Source organism: Silurus meridionalis, chromosome 17 (genome assembly GCF_014805685.1).
Source record: "Silurus meridionalis isolate SWU-2019-XX chromosome 17, ASM1480568v1, whole genome shotgun sequence".
Lineage (NCBI taxonomy): Eukaryota > Metazoa > Chordata > Actinopteri > Siluriformes > Siluridae > Silurus > Silurus meridionalis.
In genome coordinates this window covers 14,447,218-14,461,065 of record NC_060900.1, presented here as the reverse complement: position 1 = coordinate 14,461,065, position 13,848 = coordinate 14,447,218, and the positions used below count along the sequence as shown (strand labels likewise).

General features: G+C 36.8%; 1 protein-coding gene across 1 annotated transcript in view; it reads left to right on the top strand.

Moving 5' to 3' along the window:
* The window catches only part of commd10 (COMM domain containing 10), a 47,620-nt gene extending 40,217 nt beyond the window's left edge, over nt 1-7,403 (top strand). The window contains exons 6-7 of the mRNA XM_046872216.1: nt 7,078-7,137; nt 7,253-7,403. Coding sequence (XP_046728172.1) covers nt 7,078-7,137; nt 7,253-7,291 — 99 coding nt within the window. The 3' untranslated portion in view covers nt 7,292-7,403. The remainder of the gene's footprint in view (nt 1-7,077; nt 7,138-7,252) is intronic.
* Nucleotides 7,404-13,848: the final 6,445 nt, after the last annotated feature.

Below are 13,848 nucleotides of genomic sequence, written 5' to 3'. Positions count from 1 at the left end.
AGAGAAGATTTAATATTGTTCTCTGCGACCACTGTCTGGTTTTAGACACGACTCCACCACCGGCGTCGGCTCGCAGCACACAATGAATGCTTGCAAAGTTTGTTAGACTCTTTGTTTATATTGTTTGGATCGAAGTTATTGTTCAAACTCACATATGAATACTGTTTGTTCTTTGTTCCTAACTTTGGGGTGTGTGGCCAAATATTTGAAACAAATTCTTTCTAGACAAGATGCAGAACACATTTCTATGTAGAACACATGCAGATAGTCGCCAAATCAATGCAGTATGTTCTGTAAATATGTGTAGCATGGATTAGGATTTTGGCAGCGCTCTTCAGTTACGATATTCACACATTCACACAAAATGCGAAATATTAAATTGCTTTGCATTTTAAAGTGGAATTGTATACATGTTGTTTTGGTCAAAACAGCTATCACTGTTTTCACCCCTGAGAAACTCATCATCTTAAAATGAGGGACACAGACATGAAACTTCTACAATGTATTCCTCGAAGCAGTGCTATGAGTGCACAAAGGAAGACTGACATTTTATGTGGAGAAAGACAGCATAGTACAGCGGAAAAGCCTTTCCAAGAGCTCGGTGGCCATGGCAACCAGTTAACCTAGGAATTGGGGAGGGGGTTTATCCATAATTAAGGATGCCTTTTGGGGTGGGGGTGGGTGGGGGGTTATCTTGGTGGCAGGGTCTCTTCTGTGGTCATTGCTTTGGTTCAAGATTCACATGGTCAATATATGTCCATTTAAAATATAACAAGGGACATGTAAGCTTCTTTCTATTGATTTTTTTTTTCTGCCGACTTTTGTGAGGGTGCAAGTCTGAAGGTTTCTGCGAATGTAGGCCTGAATACTGGTTTATGATTAAATAAAGAGATTGGATGTTTTTCCTCCTTTTGCCCATTTTAAACTGTAAATTATTGAAATGTAAATTAATCCTTTCCTAGAGTGTTCAAAAATATCACCTACAAAAGGGCATACGATTTTACTGTCTGTCTTTTCTCCTGCTCTTATTGAGCAGTTTTCCAATACTGGCTTGTCCTAACGACACAGTGGAACTGTAATTATGGACATATTTCCGTCTGAAGCTGTTACTGGATCTGGCAACCCAACTTGCCATATGTGCTGTAAATTGTTGATAAAGAGCTTTTAGAATTGGTGCATACAATTTGTTACTTATGCATTAGAAACTCTACTTACAGTTAGGGACTTTAACAGTACAGGTACAGTTGGTGAATTTGCCTTTTTGATATATTATTAAACATCAGATATAAACTTACCATTTTTAATAACATTGTTAATAGTTTATTTGCAACTGCATACCTTGCCCACATTAAAAAAAAATAAAAATAAAAAAAAAAAAAATATATATATATATATATATATATATATATATATATATATATATATATATATATATATATATATATATATATATAATTTCAGATTTTTGATGAAGGACTAGGACATTTCAACATTTTATAATCAATAGACTTGTTAGTTTTTGTTTAGAAGATGGTGCGATGTTCTAGGAAAATAATCCATGACTTGGTGGTGTCCCGTGGCCCCACGCAAAGCAGAGAAGCCTGGTTAATGTTGTTCACACTCTCGCTTGGGATCTTATGCACATCTGGAAAATGTAAAAGTGGCATTCACAAGCTGACACGTCAAAGCCAAAGTATCCCTGTCCACTGTTTCCATTAGGTCTAGATTTAGTGCAAAAGGTTTGGCGATTTTATGCACAGCGATGTTACACAAAGTAACCAGCTGTGTCTCACTTTAAAACTTTCCGCTGTCTTCGTGATAGTTGTCATGAGCAACGTTTTAAATTGAAACTCTTTCCTTACATATAAAATTATGTAGCAAAATCCAGTTGACTGGTATACAAAGCAGACGTAAACGTTCCATTAAGGTTTTTTTAAACAATTTTAAATATTAACTATAAAAAGAAAAAAAACGTTTAATAGTAGTACAGAGTTACTCTAGAACAATGTATAAATGTACAGATTGAGACACCATGCTGGGCGTTATTATTTGTTTACTTGTTTGACACAGTTGAATGGGAAATATGTTCATCTTTACTGCTGAACTACTAGTGCAGTGTGTCAGGATGAAAAACACGAAAGAATACGTTTCTGTTCATTAAATGTGGCTTGGGTGAGTGTGACTCCTGGTAGCACTTCTTTATTATTAGTAGATATACTTTGTCTTTATGCATGTCTGATAATCTCAATATTAACATATTAAGATTTTGGATAGTTCCAACCCTATTTGAAAATGTTATCACTAGATTGGGAACAAGTAACAGATGTTTTATACTGGAACTGATATACAAGCTTTACCTACCAGCTACACAAATCTCAAGGAAGATTCGTTCTTAATTTGGCTTTGAATTAAGTGAATGATCATCACTCTATGATTCTTTTGACCATTTTTATTTTTATTTTTTAAAACCGTATTATGAAATGCATTTGAATATATCATTGGTATGACTGCCACATGAATTACTGGCACATTTGTATTCTTAAAAAAATAAAAAAACCTGTAATTTATTATAAAACATGAATCATTTTAGGTTGCCAAGAACTAGTGTCAGGAATATGAAATAATTCGTCATTGTTTCTGTTCTTTAGCCAAGCGCTAAGCGCTGAGCCATTTGTGTGTGCCAATCTTGTTTTGATAAAGACATTAGCATTAGCACATTCGCATTCATGCTTTCTTTTGGGAAGTGGGAGGATAGCACAGAACTCGGAGGAAACACTACAACCTGAGCTCAGATTTAAATTCGGTAACCCTGAAGCTGTAAGGCATCAATGATGATCTTTTATAATACTTTGCTGCATGTAATTTAACATTCATTACTATATTTAAAACACTTGTGGATTTTCATAACTTTTTCCTAACAGTTTTCTTTTATTTGGATTTCATGATTGCAATTCTTAAAATGTTAGTGTGAGCTAGATCATACGCAGGTGGAAAACTCAGGAGCCATTGAGAAATTGTGGTCCTCTGGAGTTTGCCATAACAAAGAAATTTGAAACAAGCTGTAGTACATGACTATCCAATTATTTTCTGACTGAAGCAGTAACGTCAAATACAATTATAAAAAAAATCGAACACACACAAGCGACAGTGTCTGTGAAACGTAAAGGGATAGCACAGTTGCCGATGCATCAGCTGTACGGTTCACTTAAAAACTGACTTATGAAAGTGACATAGAAGCCAATTTGCTCCATGTGTGCACCTAAAAATACTTCAGAAAACTCATCTGGTGTTAACTGTCTCTCGTAGGACAGATTGTATGATAAATTATGCTATTTGTCATAAATACCACTTTTTGTTATGTGAGGTAAAATAAACGTAATCGAACTCACCCTCCCGCATCCGAAAAAGTCACTTCCTCTTCAATCTCAAATCAGACAAAACTATGGGAGACACACCATGAGCTAATACTCTGGCATAATAGTGTATTAGTTTCAACATTTAACAGCAAGCAGGTGCTGGAAGATATTTTCTACCAGTCTTTAGGGAATGTTATATAAAAGCAATTCAGCTTTGTAGTAAGTTATAATGCTGATGGCCAACAATGGTTGCCCGAAACATTTACTTACAATTATCTCGTTTATACAAGCGAGCACTTGAGGGTTAAGGGGCTTCACAGTGGCATCTTTGTTTTGCTATGATTTTAACTTGCAACCTTTCGATCAGAAGTTCAGTATCATATCCACTAAGGTCCCACTTCCCATATGTACCAAATTCATCTGAATTTTATACGGGATACCAGTAATCAGGTAAAACTTATTTTTTCACATTTTTACTAAATATAAGTAACAACAAGTAAATAGAATTCTGCCAACATTATGAAACTGACTGTTATAATCAGATTTGTAGATGCCAAACATAACTATCCTTTTGAGACTCCTGTAGGCTAGCTGTAATAATTTTAGTTTTTTCAAGGTAAATATAATAGTAACACACCGATTTAGTAGAATTCCTAATCCACAAAAGCAACATAAGGATAATACAATAACTTTTGGCTATCTAAATTATAATGAAACTGCATCTGCTAACATTTTACCACTGTATATTATGACAAATAATATACTTTATATGTTTCTAATAATTCTTTTTACAGGCCATGTTTATTTTAATTTGTCTACCTAAGAAAAACTTTGTGAATTTTCTGGGGTCAGTTAAATGCAGGAGGTCTCAAGAGTATCCAGCACATGATTTCCATTTCTTTAAAATACACCCACATGCACACTTCCAACTTTCCATACATGTTTGGCGCATGATGCATTTGCCATTCTTCATGTTAAACTCCATCATAACCTTGCAATAGCTTCTCGAACAAGCCATGAAAATCGAGCCAAAGATTTCAATACTTTCTTCTTTTGTCAAAGGCAAACTTGAAGGCTATCTGGGAAAAAAAAAGAAATAAACGAAAAACTTTAGTAGACTTTGCAGAAGTGTTAATTTCCCCTATGTACCGATACTTTTGGGACACTCTGTAGTTTAGAATACATGAGAAAAGACATACTGCTGTTAGTAAGCTGTCTATACCCCTGACAATTTGTGAACTGAAGGCTTGTGGAAAGTAGAAAACTTTTTAATAAGATTTCACCTCCAAATGTTTTTTTTTTTTTTGTTTTTTTTCCCCTTTTTCGAAAATGCTGAATTTCACTGACAGGAAGTAAAAAAATTATTTCACCTAACCAAATGATTCATGAGAAGTGCCTTTTTGTGTCAGCCATTCCTCACCTTCTCAACCATGAGAAATGTCATACTCCAACTGCTCATGAATCAACATTTGTCATTAAAGTTTCATTCAGAAATTAGAAATAAACCTCTGTTATGTTTTCACAAAGCCATCGCTTTCTTTTTACCCATATTTATTTTGGTACAATGTTGTCAAAGTGGAGAAAAGGATAAGAGGGCACTGCTTTTTATTTCAGTACTTATCATCTGGCTTCTGAGGACCACCTCTGTGATTTGGGTGTACGTTATTGTTAACCTAGATCTGTCAAATGAAGCCTGGTTCTTTTGTGCTGCAACTCCAGAATTTGCTTTCATACGTGCTGGTTTAAAGAGCATCACACGAGAACATACTGAAGAGTTTTACTTGTTCTGCGACAGCAACTTCCCATGTTACATGCGAGAGGATTATTATTATAGAATATTTACATACTTGTACTTGATATCATGATGTTCAGGTACCTGCAGTGTGGATATGTTGCTGCCACCACTAATAAGCTCATAAAGATCATGGTGTACAGGGAGTGCAGAATTATTAGGCAAATGAGTATTTTGACCACATCATCCTCGTTATGCATGTTGTCTTACTCCAAGCTGTATAGGCTGGAAAGCCTACTACCAATTAAGCATATTAGGTGATGTGCATCTCTGTAATGAGAAGGGGTGTGGTCTAATGACATCAACACCCTATATCAGGTTTGGCAAAATGGGTCAAAAGAAGGACTTGACAGGCTCAGAAAAGTCAAAAATAGTGAGATATATTGCAGAGGGATGCAGCAGTCTTAAAATAGCCAAGCTTCTGAAGCGTGATCATCGAACAATCAAGCGTTTCATTCAAAATAGTCGACAGGGTCGCAAGAAGCGTGTGGAAAACCAAGGCGCAAAATAACTGCCCGTGAACTGAGAAAAGTCAAGCGTGCAGCTGCCAAGATGCCACTTGCCACCAGTTTGGCCATATTTCAGAGCTGCAACATCACTGGAGTGCCCAAAAGCACAAGGTGTGCAATACTCAGAGACATGGCCAAGGTAAGAAAGGCAGAAAGTCGACCACCACTGAACAAGACACACAAGCTGAAAGCGTCAAGACTGGGCCAAGAAATATCTCAAGACTGATTTTTCTAAGGTTTTATGGACTGATGAAATGAGAGTGAGTCTTGATGGGCCAGATGGATGGGCCCGTGGCTGGATTGGTAAAGGGCAGAGAGCTCCAGTCCGACTCAGGCGCCAGCAAGGTGGAGGTGGAGTACTGGTTTGGGCTGGTATCATCAAAGATGAGCTTGTGGGGCCTTTTCGGGTTGAGGATGGAGTCAAGCTGAACTCCCAGTCCTACTGCCAGTTTCTGGAAGACACCTTCTTCAAGCAGTGGTACAGGAAGAAGTCTGCATCCTTCAAGAAAAACATGATTTTCATGCAGGACAATGCTCCATCACACACGTCCAAGTACTCCACAGCGTGGCTGGCAAGAAAGGGTATAAAAGAAGAAAATCTAATGATATGGCCTCCTTGTTCACCTGATCTGAACCCCATTGAGAACCTGTGGTCCATCATCAAATGTGCGATTTACAAGGAGGAAAACAGTACACCTCTCTGAACAGTGTCTGGGAGGCTGTGGTTGCTGCTGCACGCAATGTTGATGGTGAACAGATCAAAACACTGACAGAATCCATGGATGGCAGGCTTTTGAGTGTCCTTGCAAAGAAAGGTGGCTATATTGGTCACTGATTTGTTTTTGTTTGGTTTTTGAATGTCAGACATGTATATTTGTGAATGTTGAGATGTTATATTGGTTTCACTGGTAAAAATAAATAATTGAAATGGGTATGAATTTGTTTTTTGTTAAGTTGCCTAATAATTATGCACAGTAATAGTCACCTGCACACACAGATATCCCCCTAAAATAGCTAAAACTAAAAACTACTTCCAAAAATATTCAGCTTTGATATTAATGAGTTTTTTGTGTTCATTGAGAACATGGTTGTTGTTCAAATTAAATCCTCAAATAAAATTAATCCTCAAAAATACAACTTGCCTAATAATTCTGCACTCCCTGTATGTAATATTTTACAGGTATTACTTTGCCTAGTATTTGTATTTGACCAAGCACAAGTTTGCTTGTATTTGCTTTATTAATATTCCAACTTCACAGGCAAAACTGGGTCTGTGTAAATGCCTTTCAGTGGAACTGACTTTTTCTAGACAGATGTATGCTAATAATTTATGAGAGGCTTCTATATAGACACTTGATTCTCACTGATGTTTTTTTTTGTTGCTCTTTTATCTCTTCTCCTCAACTGCAATTGCTTCCAGCATCTACAGAAGGTTCATGTGGAATTCAACCACCAGGAACTGTTGGAGTTCTACAACAAGGTCAGATTAAATTCATTAACTTTTCCACTTGACTAGCCAAACAGATTCAGCATGCTACCTCTATTGAAAGTGTCAAACATTAATTTCTTTTTTTGTTCTTCTCCTTTATTTGTAGTTGGAGATGATTCAAGCCCAGCTGGATTCCCTGACTTGATGCTGAAGGCAGGGTTCATTTCCTTTGCTGTAACAGTGATCTGTATGTTTATTCAATTCATTGAGGAATTGTGAAAGTGGGGTAAAGCTAATAAATGTGTAATGATCTACAATTTTCACTTCTATTTCATTCAGCTACGGAATGATCAGAATTTATCATTGATTTTTTTTTTCTGTGCATTTGAAAGTGTTTATTAATAGAGAAAACAGTTAGAAGAAGACTGTTCGAATTTCCGTCTGTTGCGTTGTTGCATTTGAGTTCATTAATAGAGTTTTATAGAATTATTTATTGGAAATGGAGAGCGAATGGGAAGTTGTATAAAATAAGCTTTTTGCCTGCTGTTTCACTTCAGTGTTGGCAGTAGGATCTTTTAAAATGGGCTAAAATGTAAAGTGACCAGAAACATCATTCCCCAAGTGCAGATTTTTATTTAATTTTTTCAAACCTACTACTTGGGCAGTCCAATGATGTTCCTCATAACCTTCCACTACTGCTAACAAGCATGCTGTAAAACGCAAGAGTTCATCCTCTATTTAAACTCAGCTTAATGGAACATCATCCTCACTGGTCACAACATACTTTCCCATTTGAAGTTTAGTCATCTACCTTTTAAGGACTTTGAGCAAACATCCCATTCATACGCTCACTGTGAGTTGCCCTTGTACTCAATTTATGCTTTTTTTACTCTATACAAAAAAAGCATCAGAGCCAGTGCCGGAGGAAGAAGTGCGTCCCGCAGCATGGAGAACAGATGGCAGCTCGGTGCCTCGCGATGGTGAAAGCGGTTGGTGCTGAATGACTCCAGCAGTGAAATCAGCAAAATACAGAACACCGAGTTCTGTAATGGAGAGTTGTTTTAGAGGCCTTCTGGACCCTAAACACTGACACGAGGGCTCGCTTCTAAGCGGCATTTAAACACTGGCTCCTGCAGATTAACATTCTGAGGACTTGGTGGGCATCCAGAGACGCAGGTTGCATGATATTTATTGGTCCTAAAGATTTTTGGGCACAAATAGGATAAGTTTCGCGAACATGTCAGGTGGGCTGCTGTGTGTGTGTGTGTGTGTGTGTGTGTGTGGGGGACATAAATAAGTCCTATAACACTGGCAGTAAAATACTATAGAGCCTACAGTTATAGGAGAATAATCCATTACTGTGACTATGTTTAGTCTTTACACCCTGAAGTAGACTATTTTCCTCTAAATGCATGCCTCAAAGGATTTTATTTCACAACAGTTTTGGCAATTATTATTAATGAACAGTGATTTCAGTACAGTAATTAATGAACCAGTTATAAATCTCTCACTTAACAGACTTGTAGACCATCTGTAGAACAAACCTTCCTCCTTCCTGATTTCACTTTTGTTATAGCAGTATAAGCAGTCATTCACTTAGCAGGCTCTGTTTTCTTTTCTCTTAATGATGATAAACACACACACACACACACACACACACACACACACACACACACACACACACACACACACACACAGCTTGTCATGTTAACTGGAAGCCAGAAGGTGCAGACACCCTTATCCTGAAGTCTTGGTGGAAAACTTACAGACTGATGCTCTCCTATCTCTACCTCATTAAAGGATACAGGATACATTTTTTTTTTGGCTTAATTAATAATTTTTTTTTACTATTATTAGCTTTCAAATTATATGGAGATTTTTCCCTGTTAACTGAACCGTTACCCTGCTAATGAGTCCATCTAGAAACATGTTACAATTACTATAATATGTGACCAATCCGAATCTGAGAATTAAACAGCACATTTTTGGAAAGAAATCAAAGGCATGTTTGATGCATACGTTGTTCATTCTGGTGTTTTGAGAATTAGCATAACAAAATGGAAATACCATTGTTTTGTTTTTTTCTGCCTTATGAGCAGTTATCAGTATCCTTTTTTCATATAGCGAAGCTTTAGGATGGTTAAATTTTATTCATCTGTTAATCTGGGCTCAGTGTATAAATCTGGAGCTGAACTGATCCAACACATTTCTCGTGTGGGAGGGTGCATGTGTGTCTGTGTTGATTGTGAAAGAGGTGCCAAGACAGTTTTGACGTGGTTGGTGCCACTGGGTCCCTACAATCTTGACCCCTCTGTGGAGCGAGGCTCATCAGCCTGCACGCACACACACACACACACACATTCTGTCATCATTCCATTCTGTCCCCTACAGCCAAATGTGTCTTTTCATATCACACAGCTCAGGGATTGCTGAACACATTTGCACCTGCTATCTCCATAACTCATCAAATCAAATCAAGCCAAAGCCATTTGGGAAGAATGAGTATTGTTGAGACTTTAACAAGGACTCTTTAAGTCTTGCCTGTGTCTAGAGAAGGTCTCTCTGTCTTCTTGAAAGTGCATGTGAGTGCACTACTATTTTTAGCGAAACACTGTCTCTTTTCTCTTCTAGCTTGTTTGGCTCTCCTCTCACTCTGTCTTGTCTCGAGGCTTCAACTTGCAACTGTTGCCCCAAAGACAAGTCTGTTCTGGGTGATAAGTTCTCTTGTGGTTCAGAATGAAGCTTGTGTTTGTTAGATTGTTTTAGCAAGTCTCTGACCTCACCCTGGCACCACACTAGATTGTTTCAATTGTGGATTATCTTACATTGTAGTGATAGAAAGAGGTTCATATTTGGAGCTATATAGCGATATATAGGACCTTTTTATATTCCTCAGGCTGTCAATTAAATCACCTAGCTATTTTTATTCTAATCCTAAAGCGTGGGAGCTGTCTATAGTGCCAGTTTGAAGCCATCTTGCTTAAGGATTAAAAAGGGATTTCCCTGGTGTCATCTGTTGCATCTTTGTCTTGGAGTAAGATTAATATTATCAGGGGTTTTTTTGTAAACACACAGGACACAGTTTGGCAAACATCATGCGTATTTCGTTGCAAAATTCAGCTTAAAAAGTTCGATTAAATTCAGTCGTCAAGAAACAATTGAATGTTCTAGATGTCCTCATAATACCCCCAGCCTCTTCACTTCCTTACACAGACACAATGCATGGCAGGCATACCCACCCGAATAATTACACACAAGCTAATCCTGTTTCTCAAATCCAGGTACCTACGGCTCTGTGGAGAAAATCCCATTGCTGATGCACATTTCTCCATCTGCTTAGCTTTTTATTCCAGTCTCTTTATCTCTCTCTTTTTTTTTTTTTTTGCATCTTGAAGCAATGACTATATATATATATATATATATATATATATATATATATATATATATATATATATATATATATAAATATAAATATAAATAAGGCAGCTACATTTACAGCAGTTAAAATTACAACTGCTGATAAAAAAAAAAAAAAAAAGAAATGCTGCAATTATAGTAACTTTTTCCTCATTCAGTTTATTCAAAACAGATGATACTATATCTGAAACACAGCTGTTACCACGACAGCAAATTACAATTATGTGGATGAGTGAGTATCTGTGAGTATGGGTTAGCAGTCGGGGGGAGGGGTGCGAGAGATGGATGATGAACAGATTAAGGAGGTTTGTCATTGCTTCTAATTGTGTGTGTTTGTCTGTGTGTGTGTGTTCATGTGCGTGATAATGAGATTGGTTAAGAGTCATGCTGCTCACACTTCCTGACGCACATGTCAACTCCTCTCAGAACACCTCCCCAATGGCTAACTTTGATTCCCTCTCAAAACCAACTGTACATTTCATTTGATTTGTATTTATAACTTTACTTTTTGTAGCTTTTAGGTTGGGAGCACCAGTTGGTGCACGGACATCTATATGATCTTTTAATAGTCGGGTTTGAGGATATTAGTGAGTGACATGCGGCATACAGGGATCTATTACAAGCTCTATTACAATTAAATGACTAGAAATTACAACATATAATATTAGTTTGAATTAAACTACTTACATTTTTCCAGGTTGTTTTGTTTATGTTGGACGTTTTGCACTGAAGAAAATAAAATTTGTATTCACCATTAAGTCTCAACAATCCTTCTATCTACCTCTATCTATCCATCCATCCGTTGTAGTATATATGAAAATTATGCAGATATATGGAACATAAACACACTTTTCCATAGAGGGACAACTCAAAACATCTACCATTATGTTTCTAGAAGGTAACCAGAGATTGCAGAGGAAACCCACACAAACAATGAAATTCTGAACAGACAGAAACCCAAGCTCCATTTTGAAAATGTTATCTTTCATTCTGACATGTTATTGGGTGTGTCATTCTATAATATATTATATGTATAAATACTTTAAATACAAAATTAAAGTATAACAATATGTTTTCCCCAAATTAGATTAACAGCTTCAAGCCGCAGCCGCATAGTATTTAAAACTGGTTACCCTAGTAAATTTCAATTCATGTTATTATATTTCAACTATTTATAAAATTCTTTTTGAATTTATGTGCTTTGACTCAAATATAAGAAGCTCTGCCCTGATGTTCATGTATGATTCTAAGAATAAGGCTTTCTTGCACACAAAACCCACACACCATCATCTTATCGTCTGGATATTTTAAAATATTATTGCATGATGTTTATGATTTTAGTCGCATGCAATTGGCAGATAGAAGCGCTCATTATAGCGTATAAGCCTCTTTGAATATCATTGATATTACATATATTTAACATAACAGTGTTAACTGCTTTATATGATATTAAGGTTTCTAAATACAACAAGTCAGTTACTGACTGTTATTAGTTTAGCTAGAATGATAGAATAATTATCTTATGGCAGATTGCCTAAAAAAAGCAACCTAAGGCCACACGCACTCAGTACATGCATTATTAATGCTGAAATTGAAGTGGTTTTCATTTATTTAGTTGGATTTAGAGAGATTTCTTTCATCTTGCCTTTTGTGATTGTGAGTTTTCCTCAAGGGAGCACTGGCCCTGTCTGGGCAGGTACAATTCATTCATTCGCAGCTCCTGGACACAACACGGAGCAGAAGTCACATTAATGACATTGCACAGAGTCTCCCTTCAGATTATAGCCAGGTCAGTAGCTGAGCCACGCTGCATCATTAAACATCAGAAGCGCAAAAAAAAAATTGGCTCAGTAATGGGGGATGTGTGTGGAGACGCACTTTAAAGAGTGGCACGATAAGGATGGTGGCAGGTCCATTAGGAAAATGGCCACCCCTCTGAAAATGAGGTTTTTTAACCAATTGAAGGAGACGGCAGCTCAGTGCTGCACGTGATAAAGAAAAGCCTAATGAAAAGGATGGGGACGGGATGTGTGTGCACTGCAGCCGGGTGAAGTCGCCTCGCTTTGTCGGTGTGATTATGAAAAGTGGGTGGGGACGCATGCAAATGGTGGCACTGCTGGAACACAGCTGGGGGACGACCCATGGGACTGCTTTACCTCTCTCCCTCATCTATAATGGATGGTGGTGCAGTTGGAAACAGCATTGGTCATGTTCTGTAATCCTTATTTATGGCTGGAGGAAACTACAGAAACGAAACAATACATGTTCAACTACATTAAAAATATACACTGTTCCCATGTTCAACTTGAGCTTTCTTATTATGTTCAGGCTGCAGTGGTGCGATTTATTTAATAGCAAGAAAAAAAATAGGAAGCAAATCAAAAGATTTATTATGAAAGGAACATCTGTCTAAAAATATTTTGGGGTCCTATAAGTCCGTTATGTTAAGTATTTTTTAAAAAAGGGCTGTTGTGTAAAATTTGGCGGACAATTTCCAAAATTGTCTATCATATGCCAGCATAGATATGTAATGTCATCATGCTTAAACCTTAAAATGATACCAAGTTAGACTTTTTAGCTAACAGACAGGCTACAGAATGTGTAAATTAAGGACAAGGACAACAGTTTAGTAATAAATATACAAACACATAATATTCTGGATGTATGTATGTATAAATAGATCACCAGATTTAATAAAAATTCGACTCAATCTTATAAAATCTGTTAAAAAGAAGAATAATTGTCATGTAAAAATGTTGTGTCTGATTGCTGTTATTTTTTATTTTTATTTTTTTTATATGAACGCAGTTTATTGGGTCATGAAAATGCTGATGATGTGAACGAGCCCTGTGAGAAGACAAGCACAGAACACATTGCAAAGCATTTAAAAATAGTTGCAGTTGAATCATTTTGGCATAAAGAATGTATTGTGTGTGCTCATTTTTAACAAAGAATTCAAGTGTTATTTCCATACTTTTTTTATTATTATTGTTTATAATAAAAGTTTAGTAAAGGCATTCTTGTGACGGTTTGGCTGGTAGACAAAAGTATTTTATTCTGTATTAACCAAAGATTTTGAATGAATGTGTCTTCCAGTGTTTATTTATATCATACAACCAATGTCTATGTAGCTGAGGAAATAATATGTTTTTAAAACTGTACATTTGCATTGCCGTCTCTTCTATAAGCTATAAACTACAGATGGGGATGGTTTCGCAGACCATCAAATATATCTAACGCAAAGATCTGGTGAGCTCTTGAATTGTTTTCATCACAAAGAAGATTTCCTCCATTTTAGACATCCTATCAGCAACGGCCCGCCTGTCTGTGTGGTTGGACGCTCTG